The 20,238-nt window shown below is 39.6% G+C and overlaps 1 protein-coding gene across 10 annotated transcripts in view; it reads left to right on the forward strand.

Moving 5' to 3' along the window:
- Window positions 1-20,238, forward strand: part of LOC120797560 (collagen alpha-1(XXV) chain) — a 144,225-nt gene that overhangs the window by 116,614 nt on the left and 7,373 nt on the right. For 9 of the 10 annotated variants that reach the window (XM_040141328.1, XM_040141327.1, XM_040141331.1 and 6 more), the window contains 20 exons: window positions 4,576-4,608; window positions 5,225-5,260; window positions 7,184-7,228; window positions 8,809-8,871; window positions 10,110-10,178; window positions 10,900-10,944; window positions 11,538-11,582; window positions 11,872-11,949; window positions 13,954-13,998; window positions 14,186-14,230; window positions 14,491-14,571; window positions 14,718-14,780; window positions 14,926-14,976; window positions 15,813-15,839; window positions 16,870-16,950; window positions 17,324-17,359; window positions 17,909-17,962; window positions 18,108-18,161; window positions 18,820-18,846; window positions 20,118-20,171. In XM_040141328.1, coding sequence (XP_039997262.1) covers window positions 4,576-4,608; window positions 5,225-5,260; window positions 7,184-7,228; window positions 8,809-8,871; window positions 10,110-10,178; window positions 10,900-10,944; window positions 11,538-11,582; window positions 11,872-11,949; window positions 13,954-13,998; window positions 14,186-14,230; window positions 14,491-14,571; window positions 14,718-14,780; window positions 14,926-14,976; window positions 15,813-15,839; window positions 16,870-16,950; window positions 17,324-17,359; window positions 17,909-17,962; window positions 18,108-18,161; window positions 18,820-18,846; window positions 20,118-20,171 — 1,032 coding nt within the window. The remainder of the gene's footprint in view (window positions 1-4,575; window positions 4,609-5,224; window positions 5,261-7,183; window positions 7,229-8,808; window positions 8,872-10,109; window positions 10,179-10,899; window positions 10,945-11,537; window positions 11,583-11,871; window positions 11,950-13,953; window positions 13,999-14,185; window positions 14,231-14,490; window positions 14,572-14,717; window positions 14,781-14,925; window positions 14,977-15,812; window positions 15,840-16,869; window positions 16,951-17,323; window positions 17,360-17,908; window positions 17,963-18,107; window positions 18,162-18,819; window positions 18,847-20,117; window positions 20,172-20,238) is intronic. The other variant, XM_040141324.1, reaches the window with a different exon arrangement.

The following is a 20,238-nucleotide window of genomic DNA, read 5'->3' on the forward strand; positions in this document are numbered from 1 at the left end:
TCTGAGAGGAGACCTGTGGAGAGAAGCAGCAGCAAGTAGCTGTGGTCAAGTGCCATCAGCTATAGTCAAGGCTGCACAACAGCAATCATCCTGGCGCTTGATGCCTCCTTTGTGCTTAATGTGGACTTAATTGCTATGCTACGCTGATGCTACATTTTCTGGTTGGATGGCTCCTGCATTAATTTGGGACCATTTATCATCAAGACAGCTTGTCAAGTTGGGATCCATTTCCAACAAAAGGCAGAGTGAAGCTCTGCTGGACAGATTGTTCAGGGCTCAAGTAACAGATGCGTGTTTCTGTCCAAAAAGTTTTTGTTTTCGGGAAAGTTTTTTGTTTTGTGTTAGTTCACTGACATCAGCCCCAGAGACAGATTTTGCATCCTATCCACAACTATCCATGCTGCCTGTGTTGTTGTTATTTGTATTGGGTGACAAAATGTGGGCCTCTTTACCCTTCAGGCTTGTTGTAAAGCATTTCAGAAACAAAACCATTATGGATTAGATTAAACAATTCTTTGAAAATGCTGATTCAGCTTCTTACACTTCTGGGAAATGATCAAAATTGTTTCCGAAGTTGCCAAAAAATGGTAACAGTTACTGAGAACAGACAGCAGACACAAAATGCTGTGATTTTTTTTTTTTATACACTGGAGATGCTTCTTTTTACTAGAAATGCTGAGTTAGGTATAAAAACAAAATATAACTAATAGACCAGCAGCAGAGTAGAAGCAGTGTACTCAAAATGTCACTGCCAATTTATTGCTGTTCAGCAGAGAACAACTTTGATAACTTCTCGCTTTATGGGTACTCTGGTTTTTAAAAGACTGCCGAACACAGCTGCCAAAAAAGACAACATTTGAGGGAAACAGATGCAGGATATCATCTGTAGAAAATGAGTGAACAAAAAGAAAAGTGGAGGGCGATAAAATTTTGCAGCTCGATCACAGCTTTGATCTGGTCTGCCTTAGCACAGCAAAAGGAGAAAAAATAATGGATTTTCACTGCAGCAGTGAAAAAGGAAAAGTGGAATTGAGTATCATGGGAATTCAGACTTCTGTAGCCAGTCACCTGCCATTCGTTTTTCAAGGGCATACCCATGTACTGTATTTCGCAATACAAAGAGACAGAAAGTAGTTTAAAGAGCTGGAAATAGTGAAGATTTTTTTCATTAATGTAGACAGAATTACCTCATCTTTTCAGATTGTCAGTGTCAGGATGTAAAAGTAATTGTTTTTCTAACATAGTGTACAACATATGGCAAGTATAATTGCTTTTTAGTCAAGACATACATCCAGATGAGTTTAACATATGTCAGACACACCAAGGACTGATTTATTTTTCAGTCCAAGTGAAGAAAATGCATGCATTCCCTGATATTGTTGTTATACATGTAGAAGAAGAAACCAGAGAATAGAGGGACAACAGAGGGCAGGGGAGGGCATCTTTAGTCTTCCAGGCTGAAGATGCCAAAGTTAACAATACACAGCACGCCCTCTGGGGATAACTTGGTAACGCGGGGTGAGAGGTGAGGCAGTGAAAGCTTCGCTACGGTGAGCAGAGAGACCTCGGGGAGTGCAGGAGGGGGAGAGAAATGGGAGCGCAAGCAGTCGGACCAGACTATGCATGATAAAAAGGGAGATTGTTTTGATGGAGGGGGGTCTGCGGAGTGTGAAAGAGACTAAATGACAGGACAGACACACTCTCAGTAACGTGCACACTCACTCGTAGACACAAGTTTAATTGCAGACATGCAGAAATCTCTTTGAGTCCTAAAGGACACAGTCTGTTACACTCTGCATCATGAATGACAAAAACATGAAGTCTTCTACCTTAGATGAGCAAACACCTGACACTGTTCCTTAACAGGATGTTCTGTGAATTTATATAGAATTTACAGAGGTTTTTTGGAATATGGAGGAAGTACTCATTCTTTTTACTTAAATCTTGATCTGCAAAGTCACCATTAATTTGTATGGCTATCAAATAATAGTGGAGTAAAGAGTGTAAAGTATCTTAAAATTCTACTTAAAAACACTATTTGAGTGAGTATACTTAGTTATTTCCCACCACTCTTTATAGTACACATTTAAATAGCGCATTACCTGCTGTGTTTCTTTCATAAGCTATCATCAACTGTGAGGAGAAATGTTTCCAGCAGCCTCTGCATGTCCATCGCTGGCCTCCGTTAAAACAATTCATTACCACAGTTAAAAGCTTTAGTTCTGAACCATTTACTTCTGATCCATTCTGCCTAAGTATTTAACTAGGTGTGGAATTAACTGTGACTCTTCTTATTGAAAAGTCGAACCTCACAGATAGGAAAATTCTTGAAAGGTCTAAAAAAACATAAACCCAAGTAAACTCTTGAATTGCTTTTGGGAAGTCCCAGGCTGTGAGCGCTTGGCTCTGGTCGATGTGGCACAGTGGTTGGTATAAAATTTGAATCCTAAGATCCGGTCCAAGCTGTTGTGAACTGGCCAGGTTTCAGCTGTTGGCAGTGCCTCTCTGCCCTGGGAGCCAGTCATAATCTGTGTTGCCTCACATATATTCTAACTAAGTGACTGAGGTTGATATTCAGCTGAGGCCACTGAATTTGGTCATCTCTGCTAATGACCATAATATGAAGTATAAGAGTCATGTTTTGAAGGCTGTGGTGGCGATTTAATGGTCACATTTGTCACAACTCTGCTCCGGCTTCAAGACTCGCTGATTAATTCTCTCCATCTCATTCGCTCTCACCAGGCAAACAAATGGAAAAAGGCTCAATTTTACCAAGCATACATTTTAAGGTCCTCATGCTATTATCTTTAAATGCCAATATGCATTGACAGTTTTAGGTGCTTATAATGAAGTGGAGCTGTGGTGACAGCTCTCTGTCCTGCTAGACTCTGTGTTCAAATCACAAGTTGTAGCCTCACCATGGTAATTGGCCCAGTTGGGACATTTCAGCACTCTGTGCCACACCTCAACTCACCTCCCAAGTCCTCCATTTTTTAGTAATTCATTTTGGAAGAGATTACACGAGCGAAAACTCTCACTTGGTTCTTGAACTTGGTGTCATGTGTTCGGTCTGTCATGACAAAAAATGTCAATTGTGTTTATCAGTTCAGCTGCAGGGGAGTGAAGTGTTAATGGCTTGTGTAGCTTTCTCTGATACTTGCTGTAAAGTGCAGTAAACAAAACTGTGGAGTTTTGTTTGTCACAGTATTAGCTCCCTATGATCTCATCCTAGGGAGATTAAAAAAGTTAATTATGCTTACATATACTACATGGCTTGATTATGAGTTTAACTACGTGAGATCTTTTATAGTTTCTTTTTGTATAAGATGTAACAATTAAGTACAGATGTGAGGCCTTTTTATATATCCCTGCCAAAAAGCAACAGGTGTAAACCAGTTCTTTCTTTGATGTTTGTTTTGTTGAGACAGTTATTCAATCAAGACACAAAAAAGTCAGAACAGTTGGCCTCTGTATAAGGTTTCCTCTTTTTATTATCATTTTTATGTCAACCACAACATGATCTCCATCTTGTTTCTTAAGTATGTGACCAAAAACATTTTTACTTCATCATGTAAAATCATGTTAAAGACTTTTATTTGTCTTCTATAATGTGACATGTTTTCACAGCTAACTCTAGAGGTTCATCCCCTCAGATCAGCTATAACCTTAATCAAATATATAAGAACTTGTGAAAATGCCCATATAAAATAATTTGGAATGATAAGTTTTAAGATAACGATAGAGGCACCCTTGAGTATGCAACAAAGCCCAGCTGTAAACAGTAACACAGTTTATTGTCTGCAAAAAAAAAAAAAAAAAATGCAATTAAACATGCCTTGTGTGCTATGCATCGTAATGACTCCCATAAAAAGCTGAGGGCGAGAGGCATTCCTTCAGCAACTTCTGAGCGTGAGGCGTATGTGTAGTGAAACCACAGTCCACACAAGCGCTACAGACCCCGTCTCCTTCCCAGTCCCTTTTCCCACCAACCACCCATAATTACGCTTATTGGCCCCTGGTTTTATGTCTGTTTTAACTGTACACTGCAGTAGTATGCAGTGCGTAGGAAAGGGCCTGGTTCTGGATGTCTGGATGGCTTTGCTGGAAAAATGTGATAAGTAGCTCTGTCTTTCTAGTTCAATACCATCTGCAGGGATGCAATGAGGAGAGTGTTTAAATGGCTGCTGTCAGTACAGTATATCAAGCCCCTTACCTCATGTAATGTTGTGGATTTATTCTCTATCACCAGTGTGCAGCAGCACTCTGACAGATTCCCAGCAGAGTAGTTATTAAAAATGCTTTCTCAAACTTTTGTGAGAAGGTGATTTCAATCTGAACAGAGTTTAGAATGGCAGATAATCTTCTTTCTAATTGGATTTGCACCCAATTTTGTCCAGATAATTCAGAAAATGCAGCAGTAGGCTTCTTTTATATTTTATAACTATAATTGCACAGTAATATTCATTCCTGTTGTGACTTTACAGAGGGACCCATGGAGTCTTGTAATAACCTCTGTCACATTTGGACAGTTATTCCATGTTGTTACTCTAATTTTTGTTTTTGCCCTTTCCTTAGGGAGATGCAGGCTCCTCTGCAGCCGGTATCAAGGTGAGAGCTAAGCTAACACAAAAGGTTTTTCAATGTCTGTTTCTTGAGCCTCATTAGGAGTTGGATGCACCAGCTGTTTGTAAATTGGACCTTTTTTAGTGGAGACATACAAAATTAAAAAGGGTTGCGCCACACAAACTTACCAGTTCTTACATAAAGATCAATTGTTAATATTTACACAGTTACTTCCATGTGTAACAGTTAACCTAGCTAACTCAACCAACTTCAAAACTTTTAGCTTGCTAATATAGGACCCATTTAGAATGAAGAGTAAGACTAATATGGTCGACATACCTTATCTGGTACTTGATCTAAATGCTGTTTAATAGTGACATAAACTTTTGTGAATTTATATCTCAAAAAACATGACTGTATATTTACCTAAAATTACAAAACGTTATGCCAATAACGCTAGCCTAAATGAACGTTAGCTAAGTTAAGCTACCATTAGCGGAATCATCCAGTGAAACTAGCTCGTAGTACTAAGAAGGACAAGGAGACTAGAAGCACTAGGAAGGACTTTACACACAAATTTATTAATGGATTTACGAATAGCTGAGGCAACACAATCTAGAAATGAAGCAGTTGAAAAGAAAACTCTTTGCATGTATTACAGGGCGAACCTGGAGAGCCTGGACGAGGTGGACAAAAGGTAATAATTGCACTTGGCTCACATTGTTCTTGATACACAGTAAATAGGCGGTAGCAGCTCAATGAATAGAAATAGATTAATCAGTGATGGTGGTACAGTTTTTGTACTGTTAATATTAATAATGCTTTCTATATTGATAATTGAATATAGGGACAGCATATTTGACTATACAGTAACAGAAAATACTCAACAGGCAGCAGCTCATTAAACATATTTCTTTAGTTTTCATCACTGTGAATACACACATCTAAAAGACTTCATGTAAAAGGTGAAGCTCAAGTCTGTTGTGCAAGATAAAATATCTCAAGTTTTGATGAGGATTCCAAACTCAGTTCAACCTCACATTTAAAAGGATGATTGTACATGGGGGAGCTGAACCTGATACGTACATCACAGTGCTCTGACTCATTTTACATTTACTTTGGCTTGATACCTGTTCTGAGCCAGTGTAATTTCCCTGGTATTCAACTAACACCTCTGGATATACTAAATCTCTATTTTATTGTGACCTGTACGTCTAGTCCAGCCAGGTCATCGCATTACGTCGCTTTGCATTAGTCCAACTACACACATTTTTTAAGTTTAGGCAATCTTTGTTAGTATGATCTCTTTCTCCCAACCAGTTTTTATTCCATTGCTTGACACAATTTTCAAGCCAACAAAGGAATTTGAGAGGATATTGTTGAACAAACAGTTGCTGATGAGATACTAATAAAACAAGCATGCAGCAGAAGAGGAGCTATTTTCCTTCAAAATAAAGTACAGTACTTGCCCCTTGACGAGACTGCTGCCGAGATTGCACAAGTGCCCCATTTTATTACACTTCTTAATCCCAAGTGCTGCACCCCATTCATTTCCCCTCTCTTTTCTCTGTTTGGACAAACTGGTTCCAGACAGGCAAATGTCTTTTTTGTGCTGTGCTGCAAAGAAAACAGTCATGGCCTAACTACTTTTTGACTGCTTTATCCTATCTCTCATTTTACAGACATTCTGCTTGTGCTGACACACTTACAAATATTATTTCTTATCATAACAGCCATCACGAGATTGAGTTGTTGTTCCTATTAAATATTACGAATCGGATGGCATTCAGCAAGTGTTGGTGAATTAGTAGTCCATAATAAAGGGTTTTATTCATTAGCTTTACAATGCTTCCATTAGGCAGAATGTAAATTTACAGCCCTCTGTCTGATCCCCAAAGTGCCATTACAGTTGATCGTCCTCATGCGGCGCTAATCATTTCTTTTCATATGCCACAAATACAATGGTCTTAATAGAGCGTTAAATTATCCTGAGTCAGAAATTTTGTTTTGAAAGTCTCACAGAGACCTCAAAAGGGACTTGACCTCTGATATTTCCACAGTTGCATTAAATGACTGTGAGCTACTCAAACATGTATGTAATGGGAGTCTGGAGTTATCAATTTGACGATGACCTGACCTTGGTAACAGAGAAATGGGCCAACTCTCAACTTCTCGCACTGCCAGACTCCGACATTGAAGCCACGGCATGTCTCTTAGTCAGTTTTTGCAACTTTAATCCAAAGTAACTGACAGTTTTTCCTTCCAGAAACCAGAACTTTTCACACCTGCCCAAACCAATAAAATCATGAGAATAAAACTCCATTGCACCTTGTGGAGGGTTGAGTGTTATAACAAGCACTAATTCCGCTGTCAAGCCATGGCTGCATGAGTTGGTTTGAAAGTGCATGTGCAGTACATTCTGCTAGTGCTTATTGCAAGCAAATGACGGTCAACACACACCTATAAACTGCAGACCACTTTTCAGAATAACAGTAGCAGATAGCCAGAAACAACTTTGAAAATTAAGTGTAAAGCTAATAGAACCCCCAAGAGCCCGCAGTTGAGGCTTGACTCAGCTTAGCTTGGCTTGGCTGTAACATGTCACACTCTTCCTATGTAGGGAGAGCCAGGACTTCCAGGGCTGCCTGGACTCCCAGGGATAAAGGTAAATGCTTCGCTGTTTTTACCCCCAGTGATTCCCCCAGTGTTGTCCCTGTCCATCCGCTTCAGCCCATCTCTAGCAGAGTTGAGAGCAAAACTCAGCTGACCTAGCGTCATGCGTTATGTATGACACATTAAGGTCTCATAATCTTGCTTTTCCTGCTGTGTGGGATGTGTACCGAGACAGCAAGGTTACATCTGCAGCAGTGGCAGAGGCACAGCAATAACTGTCCATTCAGTGCAGTAAAAAGAGAGGAGAATAGGCAAACTGACAAGGCCAAACAGTCAATGCTTTGGATCTGAACATGCTAGAAGTCAGCAAGAAAACTGTCTCATTAAGGTTTGTGAATTGCATAGAGGTCTATGAATTAATGATCAGTCCACTGCATCCCTGGAAAACACTTCGGTCTACTTCCTGGAAGTGGCATTGAGAGGCTCGCTGCAAAATGTTCCAAAACTACTGCTTGTTACGGAGAGGAAGTAAGATTTTTAGTTGATGATTTAGATATTTTCAAACGAGGCTTTTATTGTTATAGTTAAGGAGCTTGCTTTTTTACTGTGTCATAAAACAACAACAGCAGATGGTGAAAGTAAATGCACAAATAGTACATGATAATTCACCGCCCTCTTATGCTTAAAGAATAGCAACCACCTCAATGTATTTCAGGATCATTGGCTTGAACTATGGCATGTGAATGCAAGGAATGCTCGAACAAGCATGATGAGACGATGCTTGTTGCTGTTTTGATTTTGGTTTTTCTCTGTTTGTATGCTTTTAATGTGCTGGCCTTGTAAAAAGCCCTTTCATTTTACATTTTATATAATCCTGTTTTTACTTAAGAGGCCTGAATGCTTGATGGATTGTAACAGTATTTTGCTAACGTAGCACTCACGGGTTCTGAACTCAGCTTGCACTTTGTTCTGCTCCACTTTCTTCACTGTTTATCCAATCAAAATGTAAAAGTTTGAGCAGCGAATGCTCATCTCCAAAGGCTTCCAAAGTGCCTAAACTACTGTAGGTGGGAACTCTGGTTGCAGATGGTTAAGTAATATATTCCAATTAAGTTATTTCGCAATCAAATGAAACGTAAATCAAATCAAATCGAGCATCACACCTCATACTGGAAGCTCACTCCTCATAAGCGAAACTGCAAATGCAGAGATGTTAAAGTTCTTCAAAGGTGGCAGAGAGCCTGGTTTTTTGCACACACTTGAGCAGAACACGTCCGTGTGCCCAGATGAGTTTCTAACAAGGTCAGTTGTTACATCTATTAAGGCTCATAAGAGGGAGTCATTAATGTATGTGAAACCGGGGGTTAAAATTAACAAGCCACTGATGCTTTGGGTCCATGTGTGTGGTTTTTGCATGTCTCCTTGAGTGCGTGTTTGCGTGCACGTGCAAGTGTGTGAGCAGTAAGTGCATGCCGGTTTTTTCAAATATGTTTGGCCATGCATCCTGTGTATGTGTTTTGTGCTGGGGTGGAGGTATTGCTACACCAAAAACACCCTGTGGAAAAATTTGTAATATTTGTTTGTTTGTTTTTTTTGTTTTGTTTTGTTTCTTTCTTTTTTTTTTTTTTACAGGGTGAGCCTGGATTCCTCGGCCCCCAGGGGGAGCCAGGACTTCCTGGACTCCCAGGAACTAAGGTGGGTTATTTTAGCTTTCCACAGTAACTACACTAACCTTATCAATCACAATATAAGAAGTATTTTCTGCTCAGTGTGACCCAGTCAGTCAGTCAGTCTGACAATGAGATGCTGCAACTTTGTATTACATCTCATCAGTGTGATCATCATTGAAGTCACTAATGCGTCGGAGTTTATGGTCTCATTATCCCTTATTATCACTTCACCAAGGTGATTAAGCCTCTGTTTCCTCAAAATGTGACTTGGAAGCGTTCAGAATGAGCTAATCCTTTGCTGCTCCCTTTGAGATGTGACATTATCACACTGTGGAGCCAGCGGTGATAATCCAGACACACAATTAATGTTTGCATTGTCCTTTTGCATCAGGCTGTTTGTTTTGCATTGATAAACAAGATATATTAGTCTTGCAATGTCCCCTGACATACGCATGTTGCTTAATCAAATGTCAAGGTGAAGCTAAAACGAAGGACCATTGCGGCAAATATTTGAACTGATGGTTTTTCCTTCTGTTCAGGTCTGCTCACGTATTTGAGAAAGGTTTTGTTTTTGTTTTTTAAATATTTTTCAAACTATTAGTCTGTAGGTTTATTATCAGCACTCTGCCTCTAGGTTATCGTTGCTGAGCAGTTATTTGCAAAGAAAAAGACAAAGGTTTATTGACTGAACACTGCTGAATAATGGTTGTCTCACTTGGTTTTAAGTATCAGCAATGAGTGAAAGAATGCACGGGCTCCGAGTTATACCACATCCCCATCTATTGGCTCTCTACAGTCACTTCACGTTAAGAGGAAATGCATACCACCGCACAACAAAGGATTTGCATTTTTCCTAAAAGACTCAACTTAGAGGACAAAGAAAGTTAGATGCAGATGTTTGTTGAGGGGCTATATTAAAAATACACTTAACCTTGTCAAGCGTCACAATCTACTAACAAGCAGATTGTGCTGATCCAGCATAAATATCTATGTTTCAGCATGTAAATCTGTTGAGTAAGCAAGCTCATGAGAAGTGCGGGATGTTCTTATAGTAGATTCCTTAGTCGTGTCGATACTGCATAATATTAAGGAAATTGAATCACGCCTGGTATTCAGAACATGCATCACAGCTCTTCTGCTGACGATAAAAAGAAACCGAGCCTTTGTTCAGCAGTTCTCTGTAACTCTTATGAAATACAGGTTGCGGGAGAACTGCGGTGACACACTTTAGTTGCAAAGCAGTTTGTTCTTTTGTCTCTTTAGGGTGAGAGAGGTGACCACGGGCCACCAGGAAAGGGTGAGAGAGGAGAAATTGGACCTGTTGGACCAAAGGTCAGTGATTCATGTGCACTTGTGCATGCATTCCCATATGTGTCCATATAACAGTCCTTTCACCCATGTGGTTAATTGACTTTTGCTGCCATCTAGAGCCTCCCGGATCTAAGCACACGCAAGAAAGCTTTCACACTTATCAGATAAAGTAGAAAGCATTCCCGAAGCAAGGGTTTGTTCGATTCCTCCAATTTTTAGTTATGCTAAGAGAGAGAGAGCTGGCTAAACTATTACGGTCTGTAATAAGGTAAAGGCTTTCCCTGGAGTCTGTGTAAGGTAAACCAAATATAAATGAGTTTACCATTGTTTATGTCTGGCACTGACCCAGCAGGTACCTTAGAATCCAGTCTAAACTTAGACGGCCGAGAAATCTGTTTCACATCCTATTAGAAACCCCAAGAGTGAAACCCCTACTTTATCAATGCCAGAGTTCAAATAAACACTTTCTCCATTGCTTGGCAGTAATGGCATATTAAAAGCTGGTTATTTTAGTGAAGCTGACTGTGTTGCTCTCTTGGGAGGAGTAAGAGAGGTTGATGATATTTCCTTTGTGAATAATGAATTGCAGTGAATTTTTTATGATGAATTTGAATTGAACCTATGGAGAGAGTTTGTTTTGGTATTTTCAGTTTTATGTTTATATCTTAAGCACTTAGCTTTTCTCTCTTTTTGTATCCCCTAAGCCATGACTCTGTTAATTATGTTTTCCTATTTATGGCAGGGTTCACAAGGAGAGGCTGGTACACCTGGTCCTAAAGGGTCAAAGGTTAGCATGGCAGACATGTTTTCTTTAAATTTGGACAGAGCATCCTACATAAGTGATCCTCAGTGTTGGGATCAGCTAATTAGATTTTGCGGGTGGTGGATTCCCACGGTTAGATGATCGCTCTTTTTTTTTAACTTATTTACTTGCAGAAATGTCTCATACCAAGAACTTGGAAATTCTTGTTAAACATGTCATTTTTTGTCAGACAAAAAAATGCAGTATACAAGTTGACAACAGATGCTAGTCATTTTAGCTGCAGACATGCAAGTAGTATGCAATGCTGCTGGAGTCTTTGTTAATGTTCATAGTAGCAGTATTATAATTGTGTATATGTTGTACCAGGTCTTTCCAATGCAAAAATATGAATAAATTAAAATTAAATTTACACTGCACCGCTGTCTTCATCAGAATAATATTTATTGCTGTGGATAAAAAGTGAAACATTATTATATGTTGTACTATGTGGTGGTGATATAAAATAATTATTTTATGTTTTATATTTGCAGTTATAATGATTCTCATGATAGAAAAATGTAGCATGACTAGTTATGGCAGTTCTTTGAGCTTTGAAAGTTTTTGTCTTCTCGCATTAGGGGGAGACTGGAGATAAAGGAGACTTGGGAACTGTCGGCCCGAGGGTAAGCATTTATATTAAATAAGATGAATAGCTCTATTTTCCCCTTTCTTTAATGATTTTATGATGTTGCATGCCGATTACCATTCAACAATCAAAACTTTTATTTCCCATGAGATGTTAATGCTGGCAAAAGCCAGTTACTACTAGTCTAACCGCACACAGCGTACCACCGGGGGGCAGCAGTCAATTCTGATCCGGGTCTTACATTTCTCCGATTAATAAATCAAGTGTGCAGCATGGAACAACGCACAAAGTTTTTAAACGTGTTTCTTGATGTTAACCGTGTGCAGGGTCCCCCTGGGCAGAAAGGAGAGCAAGGAGCCACTGAAATCATCGACTACAATGGAAACATTCAGGAGGCTTTACAGGTCAGACAAGTCATGACTTCACGCAGCTCACTCCCCTCCCCTCTGTTGCTTCAGAGAGAACTATACCTGCAAGAGTACACGGCACAGTGAAACCTGACTTTTGAGTTTGACATGATGAATAATTCACCCTCTGCTTCTGCCATGTCAGCCACAGTACACGAAGATTTTTCACAAAATATTTGTCACATAGCAGCTCTGTTTCTGCTGAGTTACATTTATATTTACAATGCAGGAAGGGCTGTCACATTAATTTATTTGCAAAGAGAAGTAGGGGTGTGGATCTCTGGAGCGGGTGGAGGATGGGTATTTAAGCTCTTGTTGATATTTCTGTAATGTAATAATGACAAATCTTTTCACAGCCATACCCACATGGTTTTGAATATCTGAAATTCTCAAACCATGCTCAAGAGAGAGATGTATATTATTTTATTCTTCAAAAGATAAGGTTGCAAATTTTGAATTATTTGTCATGTTGATGTGTTTAAATTATATTATAAGCTGAATGAATCAGTCGTCTTTCAAGTATGATAGACCTGCCTCACATTTTCAAATTCCTATGTCAATGGTTTATAAGAAAATGTAAAATGTGTTCTTTAAACTAAAGTGCAGTGCTGTGAATTTAAAATGATTCAGAATCTGTCTTCTACGGATAAAAGAGGCTACTATCTTGTAGTTAATGAACTAATTTTGAGGGTGTATCGATGCAGAAATGCTGACACAAAGATTTCTTTTTTGTGCGACCTCAATCTTATCTCTCATCTCCTCCCCATTTCCACTCCTGTGGCCAACTGCAGAAGATTACCACTATTACAGTGACGGTAATTAGGCTCTGTGTGTTCTGTGTATTGTGTCATCTCCATAAGTGATTCATCTTTGTCCTCGCATGGGCCCGACCCAGCCGCAGCCTTGGTTTGCACTCCCATAATGTATTTGTGCTCCCTCACCCAGAAACATGTTGGCTTGACAGTGAATGAAACTGTATTCAGCGCTGCGTTTATGCTTCCCTGCGACCAGCTTTCCATGCTTCCTGAGTTGCTGGTTTTCTCCTTGAATGCTTTCACAAATCTCACTCTGCACACTTATGGTCAAAATCATAGCAAGTACATTGCAGTCCCTAGAGGGTCCCTTGGTCAAAGTCTTTTAAGATTTCAAACCTTCATTGTTACGGCATTGCGCTTGCAGTACTTGTTACATATTCCCAGATGAATGTGTTTAGCCAACAAAGAAAAACTGAATACATTGCAAAGAGAGGAGAAAGAAAGGGAAATGAATACAATGAACATGCCATATCCCATTATTATAAATTAACCTATTTCCCTGTCATCAGCTTAGTATTACCATTGATAAGCTAAATAAACTATGCTGAGCACCAATATAGCAATTTAATTTAGTTTCAATGGAAAAAGCTGCATGAATGTAAACTAGAATAAATTGGTCAAAGTTGACTAAGTTTTGGAACACCCACTTTCATTTGTGCCCTACTGTGGGACGGTGGCACTAAACTTTTCGTTCCAAAGTGATAAAAGCAACATTATGGATTGTGTTGGTTAGTGCGGTAGGAAATTAGTATGTGTTGTGTTAGCCTTACACATACTGAGCTGAAGTGTCTTTAAAAAATAATCCTTGTTGACCAGAGCCGATGTTTTAATCGCTACATGATCATCCTCACATCCTAACATCAAAATATCAAAATATGTTATTCTGTCACTGATAGTAATCATATATCCATACGTTCTAGCTTACATGTTAATGACTTCAGCATGTGTCTTTCAGTTGAGCATTCTGCTCGCAGTTCATAACTGATTGCTAACATGTTTTGCGCTGTTTGCAAATCATTTCAGTGTGTCAATTATGTTGTTATTGAATTGCAGTTCACAACATTGTCCCCGTGTTTAAATACAGTTGTGCTTCACTCACACCAGAGTTTGATATTGAGCTGATGGTGCAGTCCCATCAGGCGTATAGTTCATGATAAAACCTCCTGCTGTGTCTCTTTCTTTGCAGGGTCCTCCTGGGCCTCCTGGGCCAATAGGACCGGAGGGTATAAAGGTAAACAATGTATTCTCCACTTTTTTCCCATGATGCTAATTGTGCTTCCCCATGTTGAATGTCCCCCTTGTGTATGCGTATCAAATTGACTGGCATCTTTTTGCTAAAAAACTCTCAACTGCCCTGCAGTTGCTAAATCAGTTCGCATTTCACAATGTGTCTGAAAACATTTTGTCTTTTGTCAAAGGGGGATCGTGGTATGCCTGGTCTCCCTGGTCTTGATGGAGAAAGAGTGAGTTGATCTTATGTTCTCCTGTACAGATGAGTTTTTGAATTGTTTTTTGAAGGACTGTGACCTCTATGTATATCTCTATTGATAGGGCTATTGACTATGAATTTAAGTCAGTGTTAAACTTAAAGGACATTTAAGCTTTTAAATCTTAGTGTTTATGACTATAATACGAAATGCTTTAGGATAAATGTCCCCAGGGTGAATAATTAAAATGTTCCTTTTTAAGTCTCGGCTTGTAAATTTTTTCTTCCTTCTCTCAGGGCTATAAAGGTTCAAAAGGAGACATGGGAATGCCTGGAGCTTCAGGGGAGAAAGGAGCAACTGGTTTACCAGGCCTACCTGTAAGAATTATGTAAATTCTATTAACTACAACTATTTTCCAAGACAAAGGCCTTTGAGATGTCTGAAATGTTTATGGTCACAAGAAATGTTCGTCCATCTTATTAGGTAGAAACTACACATGTTTCATGAAGCTTTTGTTCCTCAGGGTATCAATGGTGTAAAAGGGGAAAAGGGAGATCTAGGTCTACCTGGTCCTCAGGGTCCTTCAGTAAGTCTTATTCAAGACTCGACTTTCCATAAATATACTCAGTTACTTGTAGTAAAAGTACAAACTTGAACTGTGAAATCCTTTCAAAATATAAGACACTTATTGAACCATAAATTGGTAATAAAATGGATACTGTATATTGCAGATCATTGGCCCTCCAGGACAGCCAGGGCCCCATGGACCACCAGGACCCATGGTGAGTTTTTAAAACAATAATCAGTCTCATCAGTGGACAATATGTCATACTTACCTTGGGCACATCCCAAAACTGAATTAATAACAAAAAAATACCAACTTTATACATGGGATTCATGACCATATTCACAACATAGTAGCAAGTGAAGCACTCTGAATAACTTATTGTAATGGAATGAGATGCTGTATAATGTGTCACTCGTAACATGTTTCTTCCGTGTAGTGAACAAGCCCAACCTATTTATAGCGGGGTATTTTTAATTCTTTTTGTTCTAGGAATGAAAACACATGTCACTGTGCTGTGATTACATATTCATTTATCACAGTAACACACACATAGCATATAGATCACTATCTGTTACTATCATCATAAGTCCAAGCAACGGATAACATGCAAGTTATTAATCCTCAAATTCATCAAATCTGGTTTTGATGCTGTATTAACTTCTGGGAGTATTCAGAGTCGCTGTAAAAGACACATTCTCCAGCCTACAAAACTGGTGCTGTCAGTTGCTGATTACATCTTTCATCTGAATAATTGAGGCCCAGTATGCCGTGTTTGTTTTGTGTGCAATTGCAGGGCAGTGTGTGTTTGGACAAAGTCACCTAGAAACAAAAGAAAAATAAAACGCAGACCCGAGGACTTAGAAAAACTTGCCTGTGGGGAGTTTCATGGTGCTGCACTTGTTCTACTTGTTCTTTCCTGTTCTCACAGCTTCAATAGGTTTTTTGTTTTTTTTGGTAGAAAATAGCATTACGATAAATGAAAATTATTCATTTAGAGACCAGCCAGGTGCTTCAAAAACTAATATTTTTTTGTCTTTTAATGTTTTTCAGGGACCTCATGGTTTCCCTGGACCAAAGGTATTTCTCAATGAGAAATGAATAGTACAGTTACTTCATATAAATGAAACCAGGGCACATTCAAGTTGTTATGTCTATAATTAAACCCAACCAGGGGCTTTGTATGAGTTCTTTTGACCATTATCCAAATTCAAGTTTTGCAGAGATATCCTCTTTGTATTAATTTATGTGTTTTTATACATTTTTTTTTTTCAATTGTAACACCTGTAAATCCTGTGAATAAACAGCTACTAAATGCTAAACAGCTACTAAATGATACACATTTTTACACACTGTCCTTGTTATCACATTTAAATGTATCTTTTAAGGTAGCTTGACAAACAAATGCTTAACACAAGAAGACTTCAATTTCATCTCACGTGTTGTTTCCAAAGCTTTTAAACTGATCCCATGGCCTTCCTCAGTGCAGCTGTTGTTTCCAAGATCAAGAATGAACCCCCTTAAAGCTTTATTATAAGGGAAATTTTTTAAAACATCTGAAGTGTACCTATTAAATATCTGCACATGTTTCAAACAGTCAAGCAGTGTCCCTTTATCTTCAAAAACATACCAATTATTAGATTCTTCTTCTGCCACTGAATCGTATTCCATATACCTTGTATGAATAGGTAACATTACTTTAGCCAGTGCTTTCCAAGAAGTTATTAATCTTCAGATTAGAATTTTCATCAAAATAGCACATGGGGGTCATTTTTTTTAACAACCCATAGTTACTGAGCTCAGGGACAATAAGTGAGGATATTGGGCTTTTACTGGTGGAGTAGAAGGTAAAAATTAGAGGGGTTCAGAGTTAAAGAGAGTAGTTGTAAAGTAGGCAGACGAGCAAGGACCTACAGGGGAAGTCAGTATCATACAAGACACAAAGAAGTTAACTGCTTGATTGAAGGGTGTTAGAAGAGCTATTTCTGGACGGGCAGGACAAAACACACTGTGTCAGCATCTGTAAAGCAAGCACACACATACAGGTGCAGCTCCATGTACAACGACTGTGTCACGTCTGCCTGCTTCCCTTGTTCCCTCGTGTTCCTAGGGTGAACCTGGATTGCATGGTGTGAAGGGTATGCGAGGGGAACCAGGACACAAAGGGGATCGTGGACCTTTGGGTCTCCCCGTAAGTACAGCCATGCACCATAGGATATCTATAGCCACTAAGCCTTGTCCTGTATTTCTTCAGACAATAGAAACCTCTCATTTCTATTTTAGCCCTGTCAGATTTCTTGTGCGTCAGTGCACACATTTGAGTGTGTGTGTGTGTGTGTGTGTGTGTGTGTGTGTGTGTGTGTGTGTGTGTGTGTGTGTGTACTGCCCTCTCCATTTTGTGTTCTCATGTCCATTTGCCTGGGCTGACTACCTAGCCAAACCCCTTGTAACACACGGTGTAATTTAGTTGTTGTAAACCCTGGCATCAACCTGTCCTAATAATAGTGTTCATCTGGTACTAATCCCGCCTTGTTCATGTCACTCATACCTCCATAACCACACAGGGAGCCTCCGGCTTGGACGGCAAGCCCGGAATTAGGGTGAGTGTCATGTGACCAAGAGGCTTCACCACCCAACTTCTGTCTACTTTTCTCCCTCTCACCCTCCAGACAGTCCCTTTCTCCTCAGACGTTTTACCCATTTTCAGCTCATTTTATTGTATCTCCTTGTGACCGAAAAGAAAGTTATTTAAGCTTTTGTTGGGTTGTTTTATATCTCCGCAAGGCCTCATGAGCTGAACAACCCACACTGAATATATTTCACAGGATAGTGACCATACACAAAGCCGTTACAGCAGGCATTTCAAGGCTCTCATTTGTCCCGTGTTGCATTAACTCAGCATTAACACACACTCATACATTAACTGTGTCAGCAGTGTTGTAAATGTTCTTTGTGGCAAATGCACGTGTATTAGCCGTAGCTCTGTGTGCTGGTTGTAGGTCAAACCATGTGGGAATATTGTACATATGTGGATGCTAAACATGATTCTTGCTCTCCATCTGCTATTTATTCGGAGTATGAACTTTATTTTGAAAGACCTTTTATAGTCCAATGATGTAAACTCACCATGACACCACTACTGTCTGCAGGGCATGGATGGGCCTACGGGTCCAGCTGGTCCTGCTGGGCCAAAGGGTGACATAGTAAGATGGAATTTTATTTTTGACATTTGACCTCACTGAGGATACAGTACATTTTAACTTTCATTTTGGGTGTTTTCAGCACCAGCTCATTTTAAAGTGATCCTGTATGATTTAAGTGATTACAACACTGATTCATTTGTATTAGGGTGAGAGAGGAGCACCCGGCGAGCCAGGACCAAGGGGACCTTATGGACTACCTGTAAGTTTGATGAGGATATTATGTTGTAGAAACATTATTTGTATTCAGGGATGAGTAATGATAAGTTGGCAGCACCAACACTCACGTGCTTTTCATGAAAATAGACTTCAAAAACCTGCACTATAGGACCAAGAAACCGAGTGATAAGCATTGAGCCACAAGCTCTCAATAGTTGAGCTAAAAATTGCTGACCCTAAGCAACAATCACACATGTAGTGTAATGCCTGTAGACATTTTTTGTAGTTAATGGCTGATAAAGGGTCTCACATTCGGTGAACATCGAATCATCTCGATTTTGCTTAAAGTGGGCATCAGTCGTGTTTTCGGTTATCATATCGAGTAATAATTCCCTGGTTGGAAATGGTTTCCATGCACCTGTTCTTGGTGACGGTGCGAATTGAGGTTAAGAAAAACAGAGGCAGCACACTGAAAATGCAGATCTTCATAAGCAATTCTGTGTTTTCACACACTGAAAACAACAGTATATGCTGAGTAGTATCACACATCACTAGCTGGCACGATCCCCACATTTTGCAGTGGCAAATTTAAGTAATCCGACATCCACAATACCCTCAGCAGCACCTCCTCCATCTTTGCTAAAGTTTAAATATTGTCTCTCATAGTTCTTACTGATGTGGCTGATGTTATTTATTTGCAGGGAGCTGCTGGAACGCCAGGCTTGGATGTAAGTCTATTTAACTTTAATTGCTTAATTTTTCGTGAGGGCAGAGAGACAAAAAAGAGCCAGCAGCAACAATGATGTTACAGTGACTCTAACGGCTTCTTCCAGTATAGGGGTGCTTATATAGGTGAAAGTCACCAGAATCAAATGCAACAACACATGCAAAAACACACTTTCATTATTACATGACTTTCATTATGTCTTGGCTTGGGCAGTGTTGACAATTTGTCCCTCTGTCCGTCAGTGACGGGCTCATTTTGAATCAGGTGTGCATCACCACTCAGTATACACACAAAGAGATCCAGCCCACACCAGCACAACTCATTGCACACAACAACAACGGGTTACAAGTAACATAATGTAAAAGAGTCCTATCCTATCATGTGTATTTCGTTACAGGTAGTTATGGTAAATGCTAAAAGTAAATGGACTGCACTTATATAGCGCTTTTCACGTCTGATCGACCACTCAAAGTGTTTACACTATCGCCACATTCACCCATTCACACACGCACTCATACAGTGTTCTTTTCTATACATACTGCGCTTTCTACAAACTCACACACCTATGAAACATCGGGGGCAATTTGGGGTTCGGTAGTTGGCCCGAGGACACTTGGACATGCGGACTGCAGGATCAAACCACCGACCTTCTGGTTAGTGGACGACCCGCTCTACCACCCGACCCACAGCCGCCCCATAGTTAGAGATAGCCCATGTATAGGAAGTTTACATGGTTAGAATTTCCACAATCCCACCTGGTTTAGTAACAGTGACACATGATTCTCTATAACTATAAATCATACATTACAACATCCCGTCATTAGTCATATTGAGCCTTCACCTTGTATCCAACATTAACATCAGTACAGATAAGAGTTTATATTAAGTGATGCTCCTCATCTGGATGCTCATTGATTGATCAGTGACGGATGAAAGAAAAAACAGGTGCTTGTCCCCACTCAAGCTTTTGTGCATAGCTTATTGCAATTGATTCTGGGACATTGCTGCTTTTCCCTTTTTACTGGGATTGTCCTTTAGAATAGAATAGCAGCAGCAGCAATCTTTTCTTTCGGACTCAATTATTTCTTGTCGCACATCCATCCACTTTCTCTTGAGCTCAATGTATGTTACTTTTCACCTTCCTTCTCTTAGCTTCAGATTGTTTTCAGTTTGATCCTGATGTGTTTTCTTCAGCTCTGTAAGGACAAGAAAGGCCTCTTTTGTCTCTGCTCATGTAAGCCAGAGTAATTAAGCGGAGTTGTACTTTTACAGGGGTTGCCAGGCTTAAGGGGAGAGAAAGGCGACGTTGGGGAAAGAGGAGAAAAGGTAGATGTAGATATGCTGTAATGACTTGTCGAATAAACTCCTTAATAGAGGACTGATGTCAATGGAC

The sequence above is a fragment of the Xiphias gladius genome, chromosome 12 (genome assembly GCF_016859285.1).
Source record: "Xiphias gladius isolate SHS-SW01 ecotype Sanya breed wild chromosome 12, ASM1685928v1, whole genome shotgun sequence".
Taxonomy (NCBI): Eukaryota; Metazoa; Chordata; class Actinopteri; order Istiophoriformes; family Xiphiidae; genus Xiphias; species Xiphias gladius.